Source organism: Bos javanicus, chromosome 1 (genome assembly GCF_032452875.1).
Source record: "Bos javanicus breed banteng chromosome 1, ARS-OSU_banteng_1.0, whole genome shotgun sequence".
Taxonomy (NCBI): domain Eukaryota; kingdom Metazoa; phylum Chordata; class Mammalia; order Artiodactyla; family Bovidae; genus Bos; species Bos javanicus.
The window spans coordinates 57,278,413-57,297,411 of NC_083868.1; the positions used below are offsets into that span (position 1 = coordinate 57,278,413).

Here is an 18,999-nt window from a genome sequence, read left to right on the forward strand (position 1 = left end):
TGGTACATATATATGGTGGAATATTACTCAGCCATAAGAATGAATGAAATAACAGTAAGTTCAGTAACATGGATAGACCTAGAGATTAACATACTAAGTGAAATAAATCAAAGACAAATATCATATGATATCACTTATATGTGGAATCTAAAAAAGCTACAGAAAATGTGCATATCAGATATATGATATATGTATTATGAGTATTTCCTCTCAGTTTGTGACCACTTTCCTTATCCATTTCAAAAGTTATCTTTTGATAAGCAAACATTTTTAAAGTTGAGAACTCCAATTATTACTGTTTTTTGTTTTAAAACCTTTTGTCTATTCCAAGGCTGCAAAGGTATTCTCTTGTTTTCTTCCAGAAGCTTTAGCGTTTTTCATTTTATTTAAACTATGATCCATCTCCAATCAGTTTTACATATGGTGTGAGGTAAAAAATAAAAGATTTTACTTTTATTTATATTATAACTGGAATTTTGTACCTTTAGACTGCCTTTATCCATTTCCTCTATCTCCACTTATCATCTATGGAAATCACTAATATGTTCTCTCGTTCTATGAGTTCAGTTTTTGTAGATTTTACAAACACTTTTTTGAATGTTACACTAAAATTTATGAACATATTTTTGGATGAATACTTGACCATAATGTCTTATATTTCTTATATATTTAAAATTAATTGGCTATATATTTTTAAAGAATTTTTGCATCATGTTTAATCAGTGGTTTAATCAGTTTATTGTTTGTAATTATCATTGTTGGTGGTTAGTATCACACTGGGCTGGCCACATGAAATAAGAAAGTGTTTCATCATTCTCTATTTTATGAGAGAGTTTGTTTAGAATTGTTATAATTTATTCATTAAATGTTTGGAAGAATTCACTGGTCAAGCCATCTAGGCTTATAGCTTATGAGAAAGTTTTAATTTATATATATAATTTCTTTAACACATAGAGGGCTATTAAGATTTTATATTTTCTTTTGAGTCAGTTTAGGTACATTGTGTTTTTTGAGGAATTTAACCACTTTCACCTAAGGTGTTGAGTTATTTGGACAAAAGTTTTGTATAGTTTTTATTTGTTACTCCTTTAATAGCTGTACAATTTATAGTTATGGTCTTTTTCATGACTGATATCAATCATTTGTTTCTTCTTTCTTTCTCCCTCTCGTGTTCTTTTTTAATGTTTAACATTTTAAGATAGTTGTAGATTCACATACAGTCTTAAGAAATAGGTCCTGTGTAATGTTTAGCCAGTTGCCCCCAAAGGTAACATTTTTCAAAGCTATAGTAGAGTATCACAACCAGGATATTGACAATGACTCAGTCAAGATACAGAACAGTTCTTTTACCATAAGTATTCCTCATGTTGCCTTTTATAGTCACTTTTATTTCCCTCATGTCCCCATCTCTTTATTCCTGGCAACCACTAGTTCAGTTCAGTTCAGTCACATCTGACTCTTTGCAACTCCATGGACTGCAGCATGCCAGGCCTCCCTGTCCATGAACTACCATAGCTTGCTCAAACTCATGTCCATCGAATCGGTGATGGCATCCAATCATCTCATCCTCTGTTGTCCCCTTCTTCTCCTGCCTTCAATCTTTCCCAGCATCAGGGTCTTTTCTGATAGTTTTTCACATCAAGTGGCCAAAGTATTGGCGCTTCAGCTTCAGCATCAGTCCTGAATATTCAGGACTGTTTTTCTTTAGGATTGATTCGTTTGATCTTCCTAAAGTCCAAGGGACTCTCAAGAGTCTTCTCCAACACCACAGTTCAAAAGCATCAATTCTTCGACACTCAGCTTTCTTTAAGGTCCAACTCTAACATCCATACGTGACTACTGGAAAAATCATAGCTTTGACTAGATGGACATTTGTCAGCAAAGTAATGTCTCTGGTTTTTAATATGCTGTCTAGGTTGGTTATAACTTTTCTTTCAAGGAGCAAGCGTCTTTTAATTTCATGGCTGCAGTCACCATCTGCAGTGATTTTGGAGCCCAATAAAATAAAGTCTGTCACAGTTTCCATTGTTTCCCCATCTATATGCCATGAAGTGGTGGGACCGGATGCCATGATCTTGGTTTTTTAAATGTTGAATTTTAAGCCAACTTTTTCACTCTCCTCTTTCACTTTCATCAAGGGGCTCTTCAGTTCCTATTCTAATCACTAATCTGTTCTCAATTTCTATATTTTTGTCTGGCAACCACTCATCCGTTCTCAACTTCTACATTTTCATAAGAATGTTATACAATTCAAATCATGAAGTATGTATTCTGTTTTGAATAATTCTCTGGAGATTTATCAAAGTTGTTGCTACAATGTATTAAAGATTTACCTACTGAAGGACATCTGAATTGTTTCCAGATGTCTGGTTATTATAAATATAGCTACTACAAAAATTCATGTACAGGTGTGTGTAGACATAAATTTTCCTTTTCCAGGCTAAATCCCCGGGACAGCAATTGCTGTATGGTAGTTGCATATGTAACTGCCAAATTCTTTTGTTTATTATTTATTTTTAATTGGGGGATAATTGCTTTACAATGTTGTGTTGCTTGCCAAATTCTTTCCCAGAGTGACTGTACTATTTGATATTTCTACTAGCAATCTATGAGTGGTCAGTTTCTCTGCATCCTTACCAGCATTTGGTGTCATCACCATATTTTATTTTAGTCCTTCTAATAGATGGTATCTTTGTTTTCTCAGTTTGCATGTCCCCAGTGTGAAGAGTTGACTCATTGGAAAAGACTCTGATGCTGGGAGGGATTGAGGGCAGGAGGAGAAGGGGATGACAGAGGATGAGATGGCTGGATGGCATCACTGACTCGATGGACGTGAGTCTGAGTGAACTCCAGGAGCTGGTGATGGACAGGGAGGCCTGGAGTGCTGTGATTCATGGGGTCGCAAAGAGTCGGACACGACCGAGTGACTGAACTGAATGGCTAATGACATTGACCACCTTTTTTATCCTTATTGGTCATCTGTATATCCCCTTCAGTGAAATGTCTCTTTCTGTATTCTGTGTGTTGTACTGTTAAAAGTTTTCAATTTTGAAGAAGTGTAATTTCTTTTTTTTTCTTTTCTTTTCTGGATTATGCTCTTGGTATCTTTGTGTTACGATAGGTCCTAAAGATTTTACCCTAAGTTTAAAAAAATTTTTCTGGCATTACATTTTATATTTAATTCTGTGATTCACTTTGAATTAATATTTGTAGAAGCAGTGAGACTTAGGTCTAGGTTCTTCTCTTTTTTTTCATATATGAATGTACCATTCTTAAGCACCATTTTTAAGACATCATCTATGGAATTACTTTTGTATATTTATCAAAAATTGTTGGGGATATTTGTGTGAATCTATTTCTGAGTTCTCTATCCTGTTCCATGTTTCTCTCTCTCTCTCTGGCAATACTACATAATCTCCATGGCTGTAATAATACCTTAAAACTGGGTATACTGATTCTTCCCATTTATTTTTTTCTTTCAAAATTGGTTTTGTTATTTTAGTTCCTTTGCTTTTTATTATTGAATGATTGTACATGGCATTGTGTCTTTAATTTTTGATTCCTTGAATCAATTGCTGGTATATAGAAATATATTTGATTATTTATACTTATATCTTGAGGCCATACTAAATTCACTTATTAGTTCTAGGAAGGTTTTTTCCCTCTTCTTTTTGAAGACCCTTGGAATTCTATATAGATAATCATACTATCTGTAATAGGAATATTTTATCTCTTCCTTTTGAATATTTATGGTTTTTTTTCTCCTTTTTGGTCTTATGGAGCAAGATAGAATTTCTATCATGATGCTCAGTAAAAAGAATGAAGGTAGAGATTCTTGATTGTTCGTTAATTAGTTGAGACATTCTTGGATTGTTCCCAATTATAAGGAGAAAGCATCTTTCACTATTAATTATAATGTTACTTGCAGATTTTTTTGTAGGTGTTCTTTATCTACTTTAGGAAATTCCCTCTTATTTCTACTTTTTGAGAGGTTTATCATAAATGGATATTGATTTTTGTTTGCTAAGTGATTTTTCTTCATCAGTTGATATGATTCTATAAATGTCAATTAGATCCTGTTGGTTGATGGTGTTGCTTAGTTCTTTCATATCCTTGCTAATTTTTTAGTAGTTCTAGCTTCCCTCATGGCTCAGTGGTAAAGAATTTGCCTGCTAATGTAGGAGATGTGAAATTAGGTTGGGAAGATCCCTTAGAGAGGGAAATGGCAACCCATTCCAGTATTCTTGCCTGGGAAATCCCATGGACAGAGGAGTTTGGTGGGCTAAAGCCCATGGGGTTACAATAGAGTCAGACACCACTTAGTGACTAAACAAACAAACAAAAATACTTCACTAAACAAATTATGGAAAGGAGTGTTAAAGTCTCCAAGTGTAGTTTGTCTATTTCTCCTTAGCTCTCCGTTTTTGCTTCATATATTCTATACACTTGTTTGGAACATATTCAATCCAGTCACTTAACTTGTGAGTAGTACAGACAGGATTAAGTTAATAACTTAAGCTTTCATTGTAATGCCTCTTTTTTAGTATTAATAAATTAACTGTAGGAGTCACCCAAATTGAATTAAAGAAGGACTGCTAATTTCTTCTCACCTAGTTGCCACTACTAAAACATCCCTCGAAATGATTTGATTGACCAAAGTGTTATTTCGAAAGATGTCTACATGGCATCATCGTCATCGTCATCAGAACTCAGATTTACTGTACATTTACTAGAGGCTTGGAGAAGGAAATGGCAACCCACTCCAGTGTTCTTGCCTGGAGAATCCCAGGGATGGGGGAGCCTGGTGGGCTGCCGTCTATGGGGTCGCACAGAGCCGGACACGACTGAAGCAACTTAGCAGTAGCAGTACTAGATACTAAACAATGTGTTAAGCTTTTTATGTATATTTTCAATTTCTCATAAGAACCCTTTGAGACAGTAGAGACAGTAAGATCGCCAGATAGGTCTGGCTCATACCAGTTTGTGAATGCCAATCATTACATTTTCAGGAAGTTTATAGGCTGACTTATGTTTTGTTGGTGCCAATGATTATGGAACAGAAATTTGGCAAACACTCCCCCTTTCCAAGATAGTTACCTGTTAAATATTTGCTAGTAAACCATTGGTACTATTGCAGACTGCTTTGGAATGAGGAAACAGACACATGGCATGGGGTGGGGGATCGGAATTAAATAACTTGTGGATGACCACACAATAAATAGCAATTAAAAATTTCAGAACCCAGATCCAAGTGCAAAGTTCATCATTACACTGGTCAGGATATATGATGATGACACTGATTTTGATTATCCAGACAAAGTGGAAATTAGTTAAAAGGAAAGAAGGGTGTGAATGTGTTCGTTGTACAGTCATGTCCGACTCTTTGAAACCCCATGAGTTGGGGCCCACCAGGCTCATCTGTCCATGGGAATTTCCAGGCAAGAATACTGGAGTAGGTTGCCATTCCCTTCTCCAGGGGATCGTCCTAACCCAGGGATCGAACCGGAGTCTCCTGCATTGCAGGTGGATTCTTTACTATCTGAGCCACTAGGGATGACTAAAAGAAAGAGGAGGTCATGTAATGTTAGATATTTTGGGTTTTAAAGCAGTCTTTGAATATTTAGTTTTTTAAAATGCTTGATTATTATTTACTTAGATACATAATAATAACCTGGAGAAGGCAATGGCACCACACTCCAGTACTCTTGCCTGGAAAATCCCTTGGACGGAGGAGCCTGGTAGGCTGCAATCCATGGGGTCGCTAAGAGTCTGACACGACTGAGCAACTTCACTTTTACTTTTCACTTTCACACATTGGAGAAGGAAATGGCAACCCACTCCAGTGTTCTTGCCTGGAGAATCCCAGGGACAGCGGAGCCTGATGGGCTGCCGTCTGTGGGGTCGCACAGAGTCGGACACGACTGAAGTGACTTAGCATTAGCATAATAATAACCTTGACACGGTTCCCTTTACTCTTAGAATTTATGTTAAAAAAAAACTAACAATGGAAGTGTTAGATGTGTTGTGATGTCTACATAGAATATTTCTTAAAGAGTTCCTTGAAATTATCTTGAGATGTGGTAGAGGGATAGTCACACTTTATGTTCTATTGGGCAGAGTTTGGGGGATCTATCTTAAGAGATAACTTCCCTTGATAATTATAATGTTTTGGTTTCTAGATGTGGCTTTATAAAGTTACAGAATACAATACAGCCATTCATAAATAGGTTTCTGCTTTTAAGTAGGTATTGCTGCTGCTGCTGCTGCTAAGTCGTTTCAGTCGTGTCCGACTCTGTGCGACCCCATAGACATCAGCCCATGAGGCTCTGCTGTCCCTGGGATTCTCCAGGCAAGAACACTGGAGTGGGTTGCCATTTCCTTCCCCAATGCATGAAAGTGAAAAGTGAAAGTGAATGGACTGTAGCCTACCAGGCTCCTCCGCCCATGGGATTTTCCAGGCAAGAGTACTGGAGTGGGTTGCCATTGCCTTCTCCTAAGTAGGCATTAGGAGTAAATTAAAAAAAGAAACATTTGTTGAGTGCATACTCTGTATCAGGTACTATTTTAAATGATTTATAAGTTTTAATTCCCTTAACTTTCACAATAAACCTATTTTTTAGGAGTGTGATGAAGGAGTTTAAGGATATCTAAACTAGAATGAGGAATAGGAAAGTTTCCAGTTGTTTTTCCCCTCCCTGGTTTCCCCATCATAGCTAAATCAATCCCACAGTCCAAGTAGCGTTGAGCGATCTACTACAAAAGCATATTTTAGTACACAGAAACAGTTTTCATAAAATATTCAAATAGAAAAACTACATCTTTCTTTACTTGAGATTTCTCCCTTTCAGATCCATAAGAGTTTTCAAAGTAGGCAAGCAGAAGAGCCAAGTTTATATTAGGAGTCCCTTTCATTTCACTCCAGACCATTATGAATGCCCAGCGCCAGCTGAAACCATGTCCAAGTCGAGACAAAAGAGGGCTCAGTAATAGAAAGACCAGAAGTCTAAAAGGCAAAACAGATTTTAAAAAGTTATTTTTGTCATAGAAATTTCTTTCCATCTCATTCTATACTACTCCAATCTATTCCCTGTGAAACGGCCAACTCTCAGAAGAATGAGCCATCTTTCACACACCTTTGGCATTGCACCAAAGGAAAGCAGAAGGGCATCCCATGCACAAACATGCCAAGGGAATGGGGTTATTCTTTTTCTTTCTTTCTGTTGGCTAAGCAGTAGAATAATTCCATATCACTCTTAAGTGGTGCTTCTTCAGGTAGAAAAGAAAGTGTTAGACATTTTTATAGATCTACTCTACTCTGGACCCAGAAACAAATAAAAACAAATTTAATAAATGGGAGAGAAAACAATGTTCTCTCTTTTTCTTCTTAGATTTTAATCATACTGAATTTTCCCAGTATTAGTTAATTCATTTCTATTTCTTCTTTCAGTCACAGATAATTCTTATATTTTACACTAATTGTATCTGATAATTTGCGACTAATTTCCATTTACTTGGCACTGGCTGACTTAATGTTGTTATTTAGTCCCTAAGTCGTGTTGGACTCTTTTGCAGCCCCATGAACTATAGCCAGCTAGGCTCCTCTGTTCATGGAATTCTCCAGGCAAGAATACTAGAATGGGTTGCCATTTCCTTCTCCAGGGGATCTTCCCAACCTAGGGATCAAGCCTACATCTCCTGCATTGACAGGCAGATTCTTTACCACTGAGCAACCAGGGAAGCCCAACTTGAAGTTGAGTCCCAACTAATTTTCCTAGAATGCTAACAATTTGGGTGATATAATTGTTATAGTGGTTTTCCTCTTCTATATTATCTCCTTTTCAGTTACATAAGCAGACTGCTTTCTGAAAGCCTTTTAACATTGGAAAAGGGGCCACAAAACTTATTCAGGCAAAAATGACATTTATAAGGAGGACTTCCTTATGATTTTCATTTTTATTTATTTATTTAGACATGAGATAATTTTATTTTTATATTTTATGAATCAAAGCTGGAAAAATCGTACCTTGATCTTCAACACTTTATCTTAGTGAAAAGTAACAACACAGCAGAATGCCAAAATCATAAGAACACTGAACAGAGCAGATAAATGATATGAAATAATAGTGAATAACCATTTAAGAGGAAAGAAAGACTATTTTTCTTTTTTAATGTTTATTGGAGTATAGTTGATTTACAATGCTGTGTTAGCTTTAGGTATACAGCAAAGTGAATCAGTAAATATCACTCTTTTTTTTATTCTCTCCCATATAGGCCATTATAGAGTACTGAGTAGAGTTCCCTGTGCTATCCAGTAGGTCTTTATTAATTACCTATTTTATATCTGGTGGTGGTGGTTTAGTTGCTAAGTCATGTCCCACTCTTGCGACCCCAGGACTATAGCCCACCAGACTCCTCTGTCCATGGAGTTTCCCAGGCAAGAATACTGGAGTTGGTTGCCATTTCTTTCTCCAGGGGATCTTCCCAACCCAGGAATCAAACCTGGGCCTTCTTCATCAGGCAGTGTGTATATGTCAATCCTGGTCTCCCAATTTGTCCCACTCTGATTTTTAAAAAACTATTTCCATCTATACTTTATTAATACAAATTATCTGTCATAAAATATTAAGCAAATAAAACAAGTTAACATTTTAATTTATAATAGGTGTCTAACTTCATGAAACCTCATAGAATAAAAACAATATAAAATTCTGGAGGAAGTATGTGAAATATTAGTAGTGTTCGCCTCTAGGTAGTAAAGATTATGAGAGTTTTTTTTTCTTTTTTTCAAAAACTTTACAACATGCTTGCATTGGTTTGAAATGCAGTTAAAAATCGAAAACACTAAGTGTTAATTTGTTGATGATTCCTTGGAAAATTTGAGTGAATTCTTCATTCCAGAATGAAACATTTCTGTCATTTAAAGAATATCTTCAGGCTTAGTCAATGTCACATAAATAGAAAAATTCAAATGGCTTTCTTACCTGAACATAATAAGTGTTAAGTAGATATTTAATGAATAATATATATCAGAAAATGATATATATAAATATGTATGTGCAGGAATTAGAAGTCCAGTGAAAGTAAACACCATAAGAAAAGCAACAAATGATAGACAATTCCAGAATCTGCATTTTTAGAAAAAAATTAAATATAGTTGGTATAGTTAATTAAGCTAACATAGTCAATGCAAGGCTTATCTATGTGAGGCATTGTGCTAGGCATTATGAAGAAAATAAAGATGAATAAGACATTCACCAACACTCAAGGAGTTTGTAATTTAACTGGGAAGAAAGGAGCACTAAGATAAGTAAACAAATACTTCTAAAGCAATTTTAACCAGTTTGCACTGAATATAAATTAGTATCTCTTTTTGGGGTTGACTTTGAAAGACATGTTAAGTTGTAGCTATGCTATTTGACCAAACTCATTCAGGAACTATGGTTCAAGTAGTTAGAAAATTCTATGGTTCAAGTAGCTAGTCCTTATATCAGTAGGAAGAGCTAAAATTGTTTATTTTAAAGGGAAATACTGAACTCTTAGTCTGATTTACACAGTGATAGAATTAAGCCTTTGCCCAAAATCTAGCTAGCACTTAGAGAATGTGAATGAATCTTTTGTTCACGTGAATGCCCTTTGAAGATTCTTTGTGGTTTCTGAGTCTGTGCTTATTCAAGTACTCCAGAGCCTAGGAAAATGACATCATTCCCAAAACTCATGCTCTCAACAGTTGCAGGCAAAACAGTTAGAAAAAGCAGCACATTCAGACACCATTATTTGTCATTTTGGGTGTTGAGATCATAGCTATTTAAAACTTACTTCTAGTTATCTCTTTGTATATTTCCTGTCTTTAATTTGACATTATATTTATGGCAAAATAAATTGAAAAGCTTAAAAGGGCACATGAATATTATTTCATGAGAGGAAATAGAGCTTGGTTTTACCCATATGCTGCCAGACTCTGTCCCTGAAAAACAAATACCTAGGTATTACCAGAGAAAATTTCATTATGAAACATTGAAGGGGAAAAAAACTCAGTCTCATTAATTAGCACAAAATGTAATCAAATCAATTAAGCAACAAATATTGAGGAGTTATTAAGACTCTTCCATATGTAGTAGAAATTAATGGGAGAAATTGGATGAGGAGGAAACCAGATCCTCAAAGGAATCAGTGCCCATTATATTCACAGTATATATGAGCCGAATAACCAAGCTCCAAAACCATCTAATAGACCTGTGCATGTACACATGTGTGTGCATGTGTGCAATCAGTCAGGCATGCAGTGAAAAAGCTTCTGAATTGTTTTAAAAAGTCCCTTTTCTTTATTTGGTGATCATGAGTTGTCCTAACAAATCTAGATCTTTTATAGGAGCAAAGGGTTGCAACACTGTCTGTATTTAAGTATTATCTGGGAAGAGTTTTTTAAAATCAGACATCCCATGCTTCACCCTCATAGATTTTGATATTATGGATCTAAGCATATGTGTCATTTTTATAACTTAATGTTGCATAGCCCCTAGCCTAGAGGACTGAGAAGACCTTATGGCCTGGACATTTTAGGAACATCAGTTTTCCAGGAATAGAAGATTATACAAGTTGACAAGGAAACATCTCTTATTTGGGGATTTCTTTCTAAAAAGGTGAAGTATGAATAGAAGCATGAAAGAAGTAAGGCAGCCACTTATGCTAATATGTAAAGAAGCACATTTCAAGAGCAGAAGCACAAGGACACAAGGTCAAACAGGGACCCTCTTTGGTATGTACGAGGAATAGCCAAGTGTGGTTAGAGCAGAGTGGGCGAGGGTGAGAGTGGCAGAAGTGAATTACCGTAGTAACAAGGGGACAGATAGATCACCTGTTTGCCATGAAAACAACCTTGGTTTGTAGCCAAATGAGATGAGAAGTTATTAGATGATTTTAAACACAAGAAATGATCTGGATAAGGAGGGAGTGAGGTGGATGATGGTCAGAAAATAGCATAGAATCAATGCATTGTCTTCTCAGTGTGACTATATAATTGTTAGAATTGGAGTCCTAGGGGGGTAAACTGAAAAGATGGGAGACAGTGTAGACCACTGTAGGGTTTAGTAGGATTTACCATTATTATCTTAGATTTCTACTCTCTTGGAGAGTAGGAGCTGGTACATATTATATTTTAAATATTATAATTGTTGAAATTGAAATTATGAAGTGATTATTTGTATGAGCATAAAGTGGGTGGCTGAAGCAGAGTGGGAAATATGATCCCAGGAGGAGAAGAAGTCCTGGAATTGAAAGGTGAGGGAATAGAAGCATTAACTGTGTATTGACTGACATCACTAAGAATGTTGACGGGGTGATGTTGGAATGTCACAGTGAGAGGGGGCCACAATCATCACAAAATGGAGAGTGTGATTCAGGGTTCTAGAGATAACTGCAACCAAGAGGGTGGCAGGTGGTATAATCTGATGCCATGAGCTTCAAAATTGGCTGCTTCTGGGGAAGAAGAAAAATAGAAGAGAAATGACTGAGGTACAGGAAGATCACCCACCTCAACTCCAGGCTTGTAGTACCAGGGATGCAGGTGAGAAAGACACTATAACCTTTAAGGAACACAAGGGAAATCATATCTTCAGGGGAGATCCAGGTTTCAGTTAGAGCAAGAATGAAGGGAGCCTACGGAATCACTCCCCATAGATATAAATACATGTTTAATTCTTCCTACAGTGGTGGCCCAACTAATGCTATCTAGCTGCTAATACAACTGGCTTCCATTATAATTGACATGAAATTTTAGTGACATGCTTTCAAAGCCTGTAATCTGTATTTTTAAGTTTCTGACTTCTGAACTCATTTCATCTTTCACAATGTTCTCCCAAATGTCCAAAAAAAATCACTGATTAAGTTCAAGGCCTCTGTTAACACATATGTTGCTATTGTGTCATTTAGGCCAAGTTTCCATCCCATATATTGAAACATTTCACAAAGTATCTTTCTTCAAGACTAACACAGACTCCACTGACCCCTCAGGTAGGTGCCCTCGAGCAAGGCACCATTTGCACTTTTCTGTTTTCTTTTTTAACACTGCCAATTGTATTTAAATGCCCTGGTTTACTTTTTTAATTGACTTTGCATGGCCTCTTCACTGTCCTTAGAATTTTGGTCTTTCATTCTAGAGGCATTGCCATACTGATCCATATTGGAGCCTGAGGCAAAAGGAACTATTAGTAATATTGATCTTTAAAAATTTTGTATTTTCACCATGGATTTTTTGCAGTAATTTCAATTTTTAAATATTGCATTAAAATATTTATCTTGATTACTGAGTCTTTTGGCATCCTCTTAGATTTTGTGTCTGAGAAGAGGGCCTCACTTGCCTTATTTTAACCTTGGCCCTGTCTAGGGGATCAGACTGGACACTATTGGGTAATATGGTTAGGGATGTAAGGGAATTAGTAGTGAAATACAGTCAATGGGAACTCAAGGTAAGGTTACAAATTTTACCTGAAATTAGAGGTTTAGAGAACATAAGCAATAGAGTTTTTAAAAGGGGGGTTTTATTTTCACTTGGCTAGTTTCCAAGTCAGTATCTTATTTTGGCCATGTAGATGTAGTTACAATTATAATATTATAACTTCAATGTATGAAAACAAAGTAAAGTATGCTAGTCACTTACTCAAGAATAAGTGCTTCAACTCCTGGTTTAAAATTTGTAGAATTTAAAAAAAGTCCCATAACGACAAGAGTAAATGTTCCAGACATTTCAGTTAGCTCACCTATTTTTTTAAGGAAATAAATAAAAAGTATTAATTTAACATCAAGAGTGGTACCAATACTCCCAGAGATGAAAACATCCTGATATCTGACAGTAGGGACTTCATAGAGAGGGTATCCCACTTGGTTTCCACTGAATAATGTCACAAATTATCACCACCATGCACTGTCCTTCCTCCTCAGATTCACGTTCAGCGTGCAGAAAAGTCTGTACTGGACAACCTTGCACTGCTGTGGCTTCTGATCATCGGCAACAATGTGGAACTCAAATCTTTTCAGGTACCCCAGTGAGGCTAGAGCACCCTCCATAGGTCTGATTTTTCCAGAGCGGCTCTGGATCAATTAAGTGGAAGTAAGCTGATGAGCTCGCTATGGACTAGCCTACTTCACATACTTCTTATTGGGAGACAGCAGGGGACAGAAATGGTTTGCTTTTGTGGCAAGGCTAAGAGAGTAGAGCCAAGAGAAACCCAATACAGATCTGCTTCCCAGTTTAATTATGGTTTGGTGCACTTACTGTCTGAGATGGAAAGGTGTAAAAAACTGTGGAAACTCTTAAATATTGTCAACTTTCATGAATTAGAGGGGAAAACAGTTTTGAAAGTGTTTCAGTTTTGAACAGTATGAAAGTGACATATTATCATTGTGAAAAATTCAAATAATATAGTACAGTATAGATAATATATTTTTTTAAGAAAAAGGTGGTAGTTAAGTTGCTAAGTCCTGTCCGACTCTTGAAACCCCATGGACTGCAGCCTGCCAGGCTCCTCTTTCCATGGGATTCTCCAGGCAAGAATACTGGAGTGGGTTGCCATTTCCTTCTCCAGGGGATCTTCCTGACCCAGAAATCCTTTCCAAGATTCTTCTCAACCCAGGAATTCTTCCCAGGATTCTTCCCGACCCAGGAATCAAACTGGGGTCTTCTGCATTGCAGGCAGATTAGAAAGAGGGAACACCCATAACTCCACTGCCAAGAATTCAGGTAAAATTTTGAAGAAAATTTTGATTGAAATTTCTATTGAGGAGAGGACTATATTTGCCAGAAGAAGTCATTTGATACACTATTTGAGAGTACAGTATGAGACCCAAAAGGCAACTCCAAGCATTAAAGGCTGTTTGCTGAATTTCTATACAGGAGACAAGTGGTAAAAATTAAGCAGGAAATATAGAAAAGTGAGGAGATAATGGTAGCTGTCAGATCTCAGAATTGTGAACTGCACAATGTAATTTTCTCTGTGAGCTCCCCTTGTTCTCACCTTCACTGAAGTTCACCACGAAGCAGAAATTGTTATATATTTAGGAGGAGGCAGCAGAGATTATGAGGAAGAAAACTCCAGAAACTTTCAGAAATTTTGAGGAGGTATCTTTAGGTTGGGTTTTCCTCGTGGCTCAGTTGGTAAAAACTCTGCCTGCAATGTGGGAGACCTGAGTTTTATCCCTGGGTTGGGAAGATCCCCTTGAGATGGGAATGGCTATCCATTCCAGTACTCTGGCCTGGAGAATTCCATGGACTGTATAGTCCATGGGGTCGCAAAGAGTCGGACACAACTGAGAGTGTCTATTGGAAGCTTAGGATAACTGGATCAAGATTGTAGGAGTGGAGTACCCAGTAAACACACAGAAGCTCATATCCAGCATACATATACATAAAGTCACACATTAAGAAAATCTACAGAGGGATTATCCCTGGGGAAGGAAATGCCAACCCCCTCCAGTATTCTTGCCTGGGAAATCCCATGGACAGAAGAGCCTGGTGAGCCCCATTGCATGGGGTCCCAAAGAGTCAGACATGACTGAATGACTGAACACACACCCAAAGAGGGATTGTAGAGCAATACTGTTCTGGAATGGGCTAATTTTTTTTCTCTTAATGTTTAGCAGACATTGCTCTAGATAACAGTTACAAATTAAAATTTTGTTTTAATATTAAAGAATATTGTAGATATGCCACTTTCCATAGGCTTCTCTGGTAGCTCAGCGGGTAAAGAATCTGCCTGCAATGCAGGAGACCCAGGTTTGAATTCCTGGGTGGGGCAAGATCCCCTGGAGAAGGGATAGGTTACCCACTCCAGTATTCTTGGGCTTCTCTGATGGCTCAGATGGTAAAGAATCCACTTGCAATGCAGGAGACCTGGGTTCTGTCCCTGAGTTGGGAAGATCCCTTGGAGGAGGGCATGGCAACCCACTCCAGTATTCTTGCCTGGAGAGTCCCCATGGACAGAGAAGCCTGATGGGCTATAGTCCATAGGGTTGCAAAGAGTCAGACACAACCGAGCGACTGAGCACAGCACATGTTTATCAAATGGATCCGTTTATTTGGTTTACTTTGTATTCCTCTGTTACAGCAGTTGTATTTTAATTATTATAGGCTTATTAAATGTTTATTATCCACTTAGTAGGAAAAATCCTTCATTTAAATAGATTGTCATGCCATATGACATATGTCATAAACATAGTCCCACAGTTTATGTTTCCAGATTAATTCATAGTCCCACAGTTTATGTTTCCAGATGAATTTTTTAAATCTTTCTGTAAAACTTCACTTCCCTCCAAATTTCTATCATTATTTGATTCAGATTGTGATAACTTTTAAAAATATTCATTTATTTGACAGCCCAGAGTAAAAGTTTTTTACATTAGATTTATACTTACTTATTATCTGCTTTCTAAAGTATTTATTGAGACATCTTGACTCTAAAAAATTTAAATTATTTTTTTGGAGATTGGGGTAGGGGATTATAAAATACAAACTAGTATGTATAAACTAAATAAGCAACAAGGAAGTCTATTGTACCACACAAGGAAATATAGCCATTATTTTGTAATAACTTTAAATGGAATATAATCTATAAAAATATTGAATCACTATAGTGCATCCTTGAAAATAATAAAATACTGTAAATCAACTCTACTTCAATTTTAAAAATTAAATAAATAAAATTATTTCCTTGAGCATAACCCTTAATCTTCCTGTTTTAATGGTTAAAGATCAGATGAGAGTTTATTACAATGGCGTTGTTACAAGGAAATTTAGTTATTTCTGTGACATACAACATTTTAGCATAATTAGAATTATAATAGCATTGTATCAGGATGTATCAGATTTTTTGGAACTTCATGTAATTTCTAGAACAGTTATATTAATAACATTCACCCATACAGTATAATCTAAGAAGGTTTCTCATCATTTATTTTAACCCTTAATCTTGAGGCTATTCTTACTTACTTTATGATGTTAAAGGAAATTATATTTGCTGAAATATATGCTTTGTAGGTTTAGGTATGTAAAAGGTAGTGCATAGTGAATGCATTTGTACTGGCTGATCATTCTGTCACTATTTATTAAGTCATTAATGGATTCTGTAAACTCACTAGATTTTAATTGGCTTAAATCCAGATTGGTTTGGAAACCTCAAATATCTATGTTATGCCTTTCCTTTCTGAGACATGAAAATAATGAATTCTATTGCTCTAGCATTTCTACAAAGAAGTTTTCCTTTGTCTCTACTGAAATTTTTACTCCTCAGAAAACTTGTGTAGTTTTCTGTTTGGATCCAAATTTTAAGTTTATTACTTGATATTTTCTAACTTTTTTGTCAATGTAAAGAGACTCAATTTTCATTATGTTTTATACTAGTTGTGTGTGTGTGTGCTCAGTCACTTCAGTTGTGTCCAAATATTTCTGACCCTATGAACTGTAGCCTGCCAGGCTCCTTTTTCATGAGATTCTCCAGGCAAGAATGCTGGCATGGGTTGCCCTCTCCTTCTCCAGGGGATCTTCCTGACCTAGGGAGAGAACTGCATCCCCTATATCTCCAGGATTGCAGGTGGATTCTTCACCTGTTGAGCCACAGGGGAAGCCCTTGTAACTAATTACTGCTGGTTTGTAAGAATGCTATTTGATTTATAAATTTTTAAAATATTTATCTTTTATCAAACCATTAAAGAGCCTTGCTATCTTAGTTTATTAATTAAGTCTCTTGGGTTTTTATTTACTCTAAAATGTTGTGACTAATGCAACCATTTTTTCTTTAAAATATGTATAAACTTTATTTTTTCTTATTATATTAACTAGAGCTTCCAGAATTATTTTTAATCATGGATATGAGGCTAGGCAACATTGTCTTATTCTTAAGTGTAATGGAAAGATAAAGAGTCAGTTGGGAAGTTGGTATTATCACACATGCCAACTTCAAATCATTTGTAGAGCTGTCTAAAGGGATGAATGGAAAGTGATTCTGAGGCAGTATCAGGAAACAGTGATATGGTTAGCATTGTCTGCTGTACCTCTGTGAGAGCGGAGTTGTGGTAAATGGATTAGTAATGTGATAGAATTTTTAATATTAGCCTTCCTTGATCTGTAACTTCTATTTTTATTACCTTCTTGATCTAAGAGTTACCAAGACAGTTTTTTTTTTTCAAATTCAGGCAGTTAGAATATTCATCTTTAAAGGTCTTCCTTTTGAAGTAAGCATTTAATTGCACTGTGGGTGAATAATGTCTGAAGTTTTATTGATATGTTCTTCTAGTCTAGTTGATTTCTGTTAATGCCTATAGGTATGTGTAAAGAATAAGCACTCTGTTTTGGAAGATAAAACTCTCTATATATCTTAGGAACCAAGCATTTAAGTTTTCATATAAATCATAGCCATAGTCATTTTTTTAATCCAATTGGTTATGAAATTATTTAGGAAAGGCCTGTTAAAGTTTCTCCTTGTAATTACGGTTTTGTCAAGTTTCTCTTATTATAATTGCCTTTATGTACCTTGGTACATTGTTTCCTATTGTATACACATTAATATTTTTAATGTCTTTTGATAAATTTTTTACAAAAATATTCCTTCTAGATCAGTTGCATGGTGGTTTTTTGTTTTTGTTTTTGCTTTTTACCTGGTAAATATTTCCCACATCTTTATATCTTTAATTTGAACCTTTTTATATTATTTAATTTTAGGCATAGTCCCCTTACTTACAAATATAAAAGATGAGGTACAGAAATGAAAAGCTGAGACTTATATGATTGACATCCTCTCCAAAAACAGTAGACATCCATAGTTGAATCAGTTTTGAACTAACAATTCCAAACGAGAAACTTACTATAAGATGTAACCAAATTTCTCTCATGATGATATAGGCTGAAAGAAAAGGGAATAAATTAAAAAATAATTAATAGAATGTACGTGCTTTTAATTTCAAATGATAATCTGGTTCAACTTTTGTTTCTGACATATCTTTTAAAATAGCTCATAGCCTTTGGGATAGATATAGGGTATTTTCTTATTCTTAAGTTGAAAGAGTTTCTTTTCAAACGTCAAAGGTCACAATTAAATTGATAAAATTTGATCAGTTTAGTTTAAGAGCTTTTTAAGTCCCAATTCAGGAATATATATTTATTTAGTTCCAAAATGTGTAATACATTTTGGAAAAACAATAATGAATAAGAAGTAGAGCTCTCTAACTTCACGGAATTTAGAATCTACGTCTAAAATTATATACACAAGAAATTAAAAAAAAAAAGGGGAATGCCTTTGGGTCACAGCTAAGTGAATCTCCTGTATTGTATTGGCCTGCCAAACCAATCCAATTGGTTCCTTACTATTGGACATTTCATTGTTTCCAGTTTTTCTCCCGATAAGCAATGGTGTGGTGTATATTTCTATACATACATTTTTGTACTTCTCTGATTACTTCCTTAGGCCCCAGAAGTGGAATTACTACACTAATGGATAGTTGATCCCTTACTGATACTGTTACGTTTTGCCAAATTTCTTTCAACAGTCATTATGATGCCCTTCCCAGGTAAACAGGAAGCCTAAACCCTTGAGGGCATTGATGGCTGGAATCAGGCATTTTCAGTGGATGAGGAAGTCCTTCTCATCTTTGTAGGGTGAGGAAGAAAGGAGAAAAGTTTTAAATCACAGATGAAAGTGGATCTTAGGTGCAGAAAAGCCTGAAGGGTCAACTTCAATAGAATATGAGAAGAGCAAGAACAAAACCAAAACGAAGGATGGCCAACAGAAAACAGCAATAGCAACCACATCAAAAAACAAGGCTAAATTTGGGGAAGTAAATCCCAGAACAGTGCTCTGAGGTGGTGAAATGAAGAAGAAAAAATCCTTTTATGAATCCTTAATCATAGATGTCCACTGGTAGAGACGGCACTGTTAAGATGCCTGAGGTTACCCAAATTCCTTCTCTACCTAGTCTCATTCCTATGACTGAAAGAGAGCCATGGTTTCTAGATGT

The 18,999-nt window shown here is 36.0% G+C and overlaps 1 protein-coding gene across 4 annotated transcripts in view; it reads right to left on the reverse strand.

Moving 5' to 3' along the window:
• SLC9C1 (solute carrier family 9 member C1) overlaps positions 1 to 18,999 on the reverse strand; it is a 128,507-nt gene that overhangs the window by 79,504 nt on the left and 30,004 nt on the right. For all 4 annotated transcript variants that reach the window (XM_061391820.1, XM_061391904.1, XM_061391989.1 and 1 more), the window contains exons 7-10: positions 17,727 to 17,888; positions 12,656 to 12,755; positions 8,982 to 9,125; positions 6,829 to 7,003 (exon numbers count right to left, since the gene is read on the reverse strand). In XM_061391820.1, the coding sequence (XP_061247804.1) occupies positions 6,829 to 7,003; positions 8,982 to 9,125; positions 12,656 to 12,755; positions 17,727 to 17,888 (581 nt within the window). The remainder of the gene's footprint in view (positions 1 to 6,828; positions 7,004 to 8,981; positions 9,126 to 12,655; positions 12,756 to 17,726; positions 17,889 to 18,999) is intronic.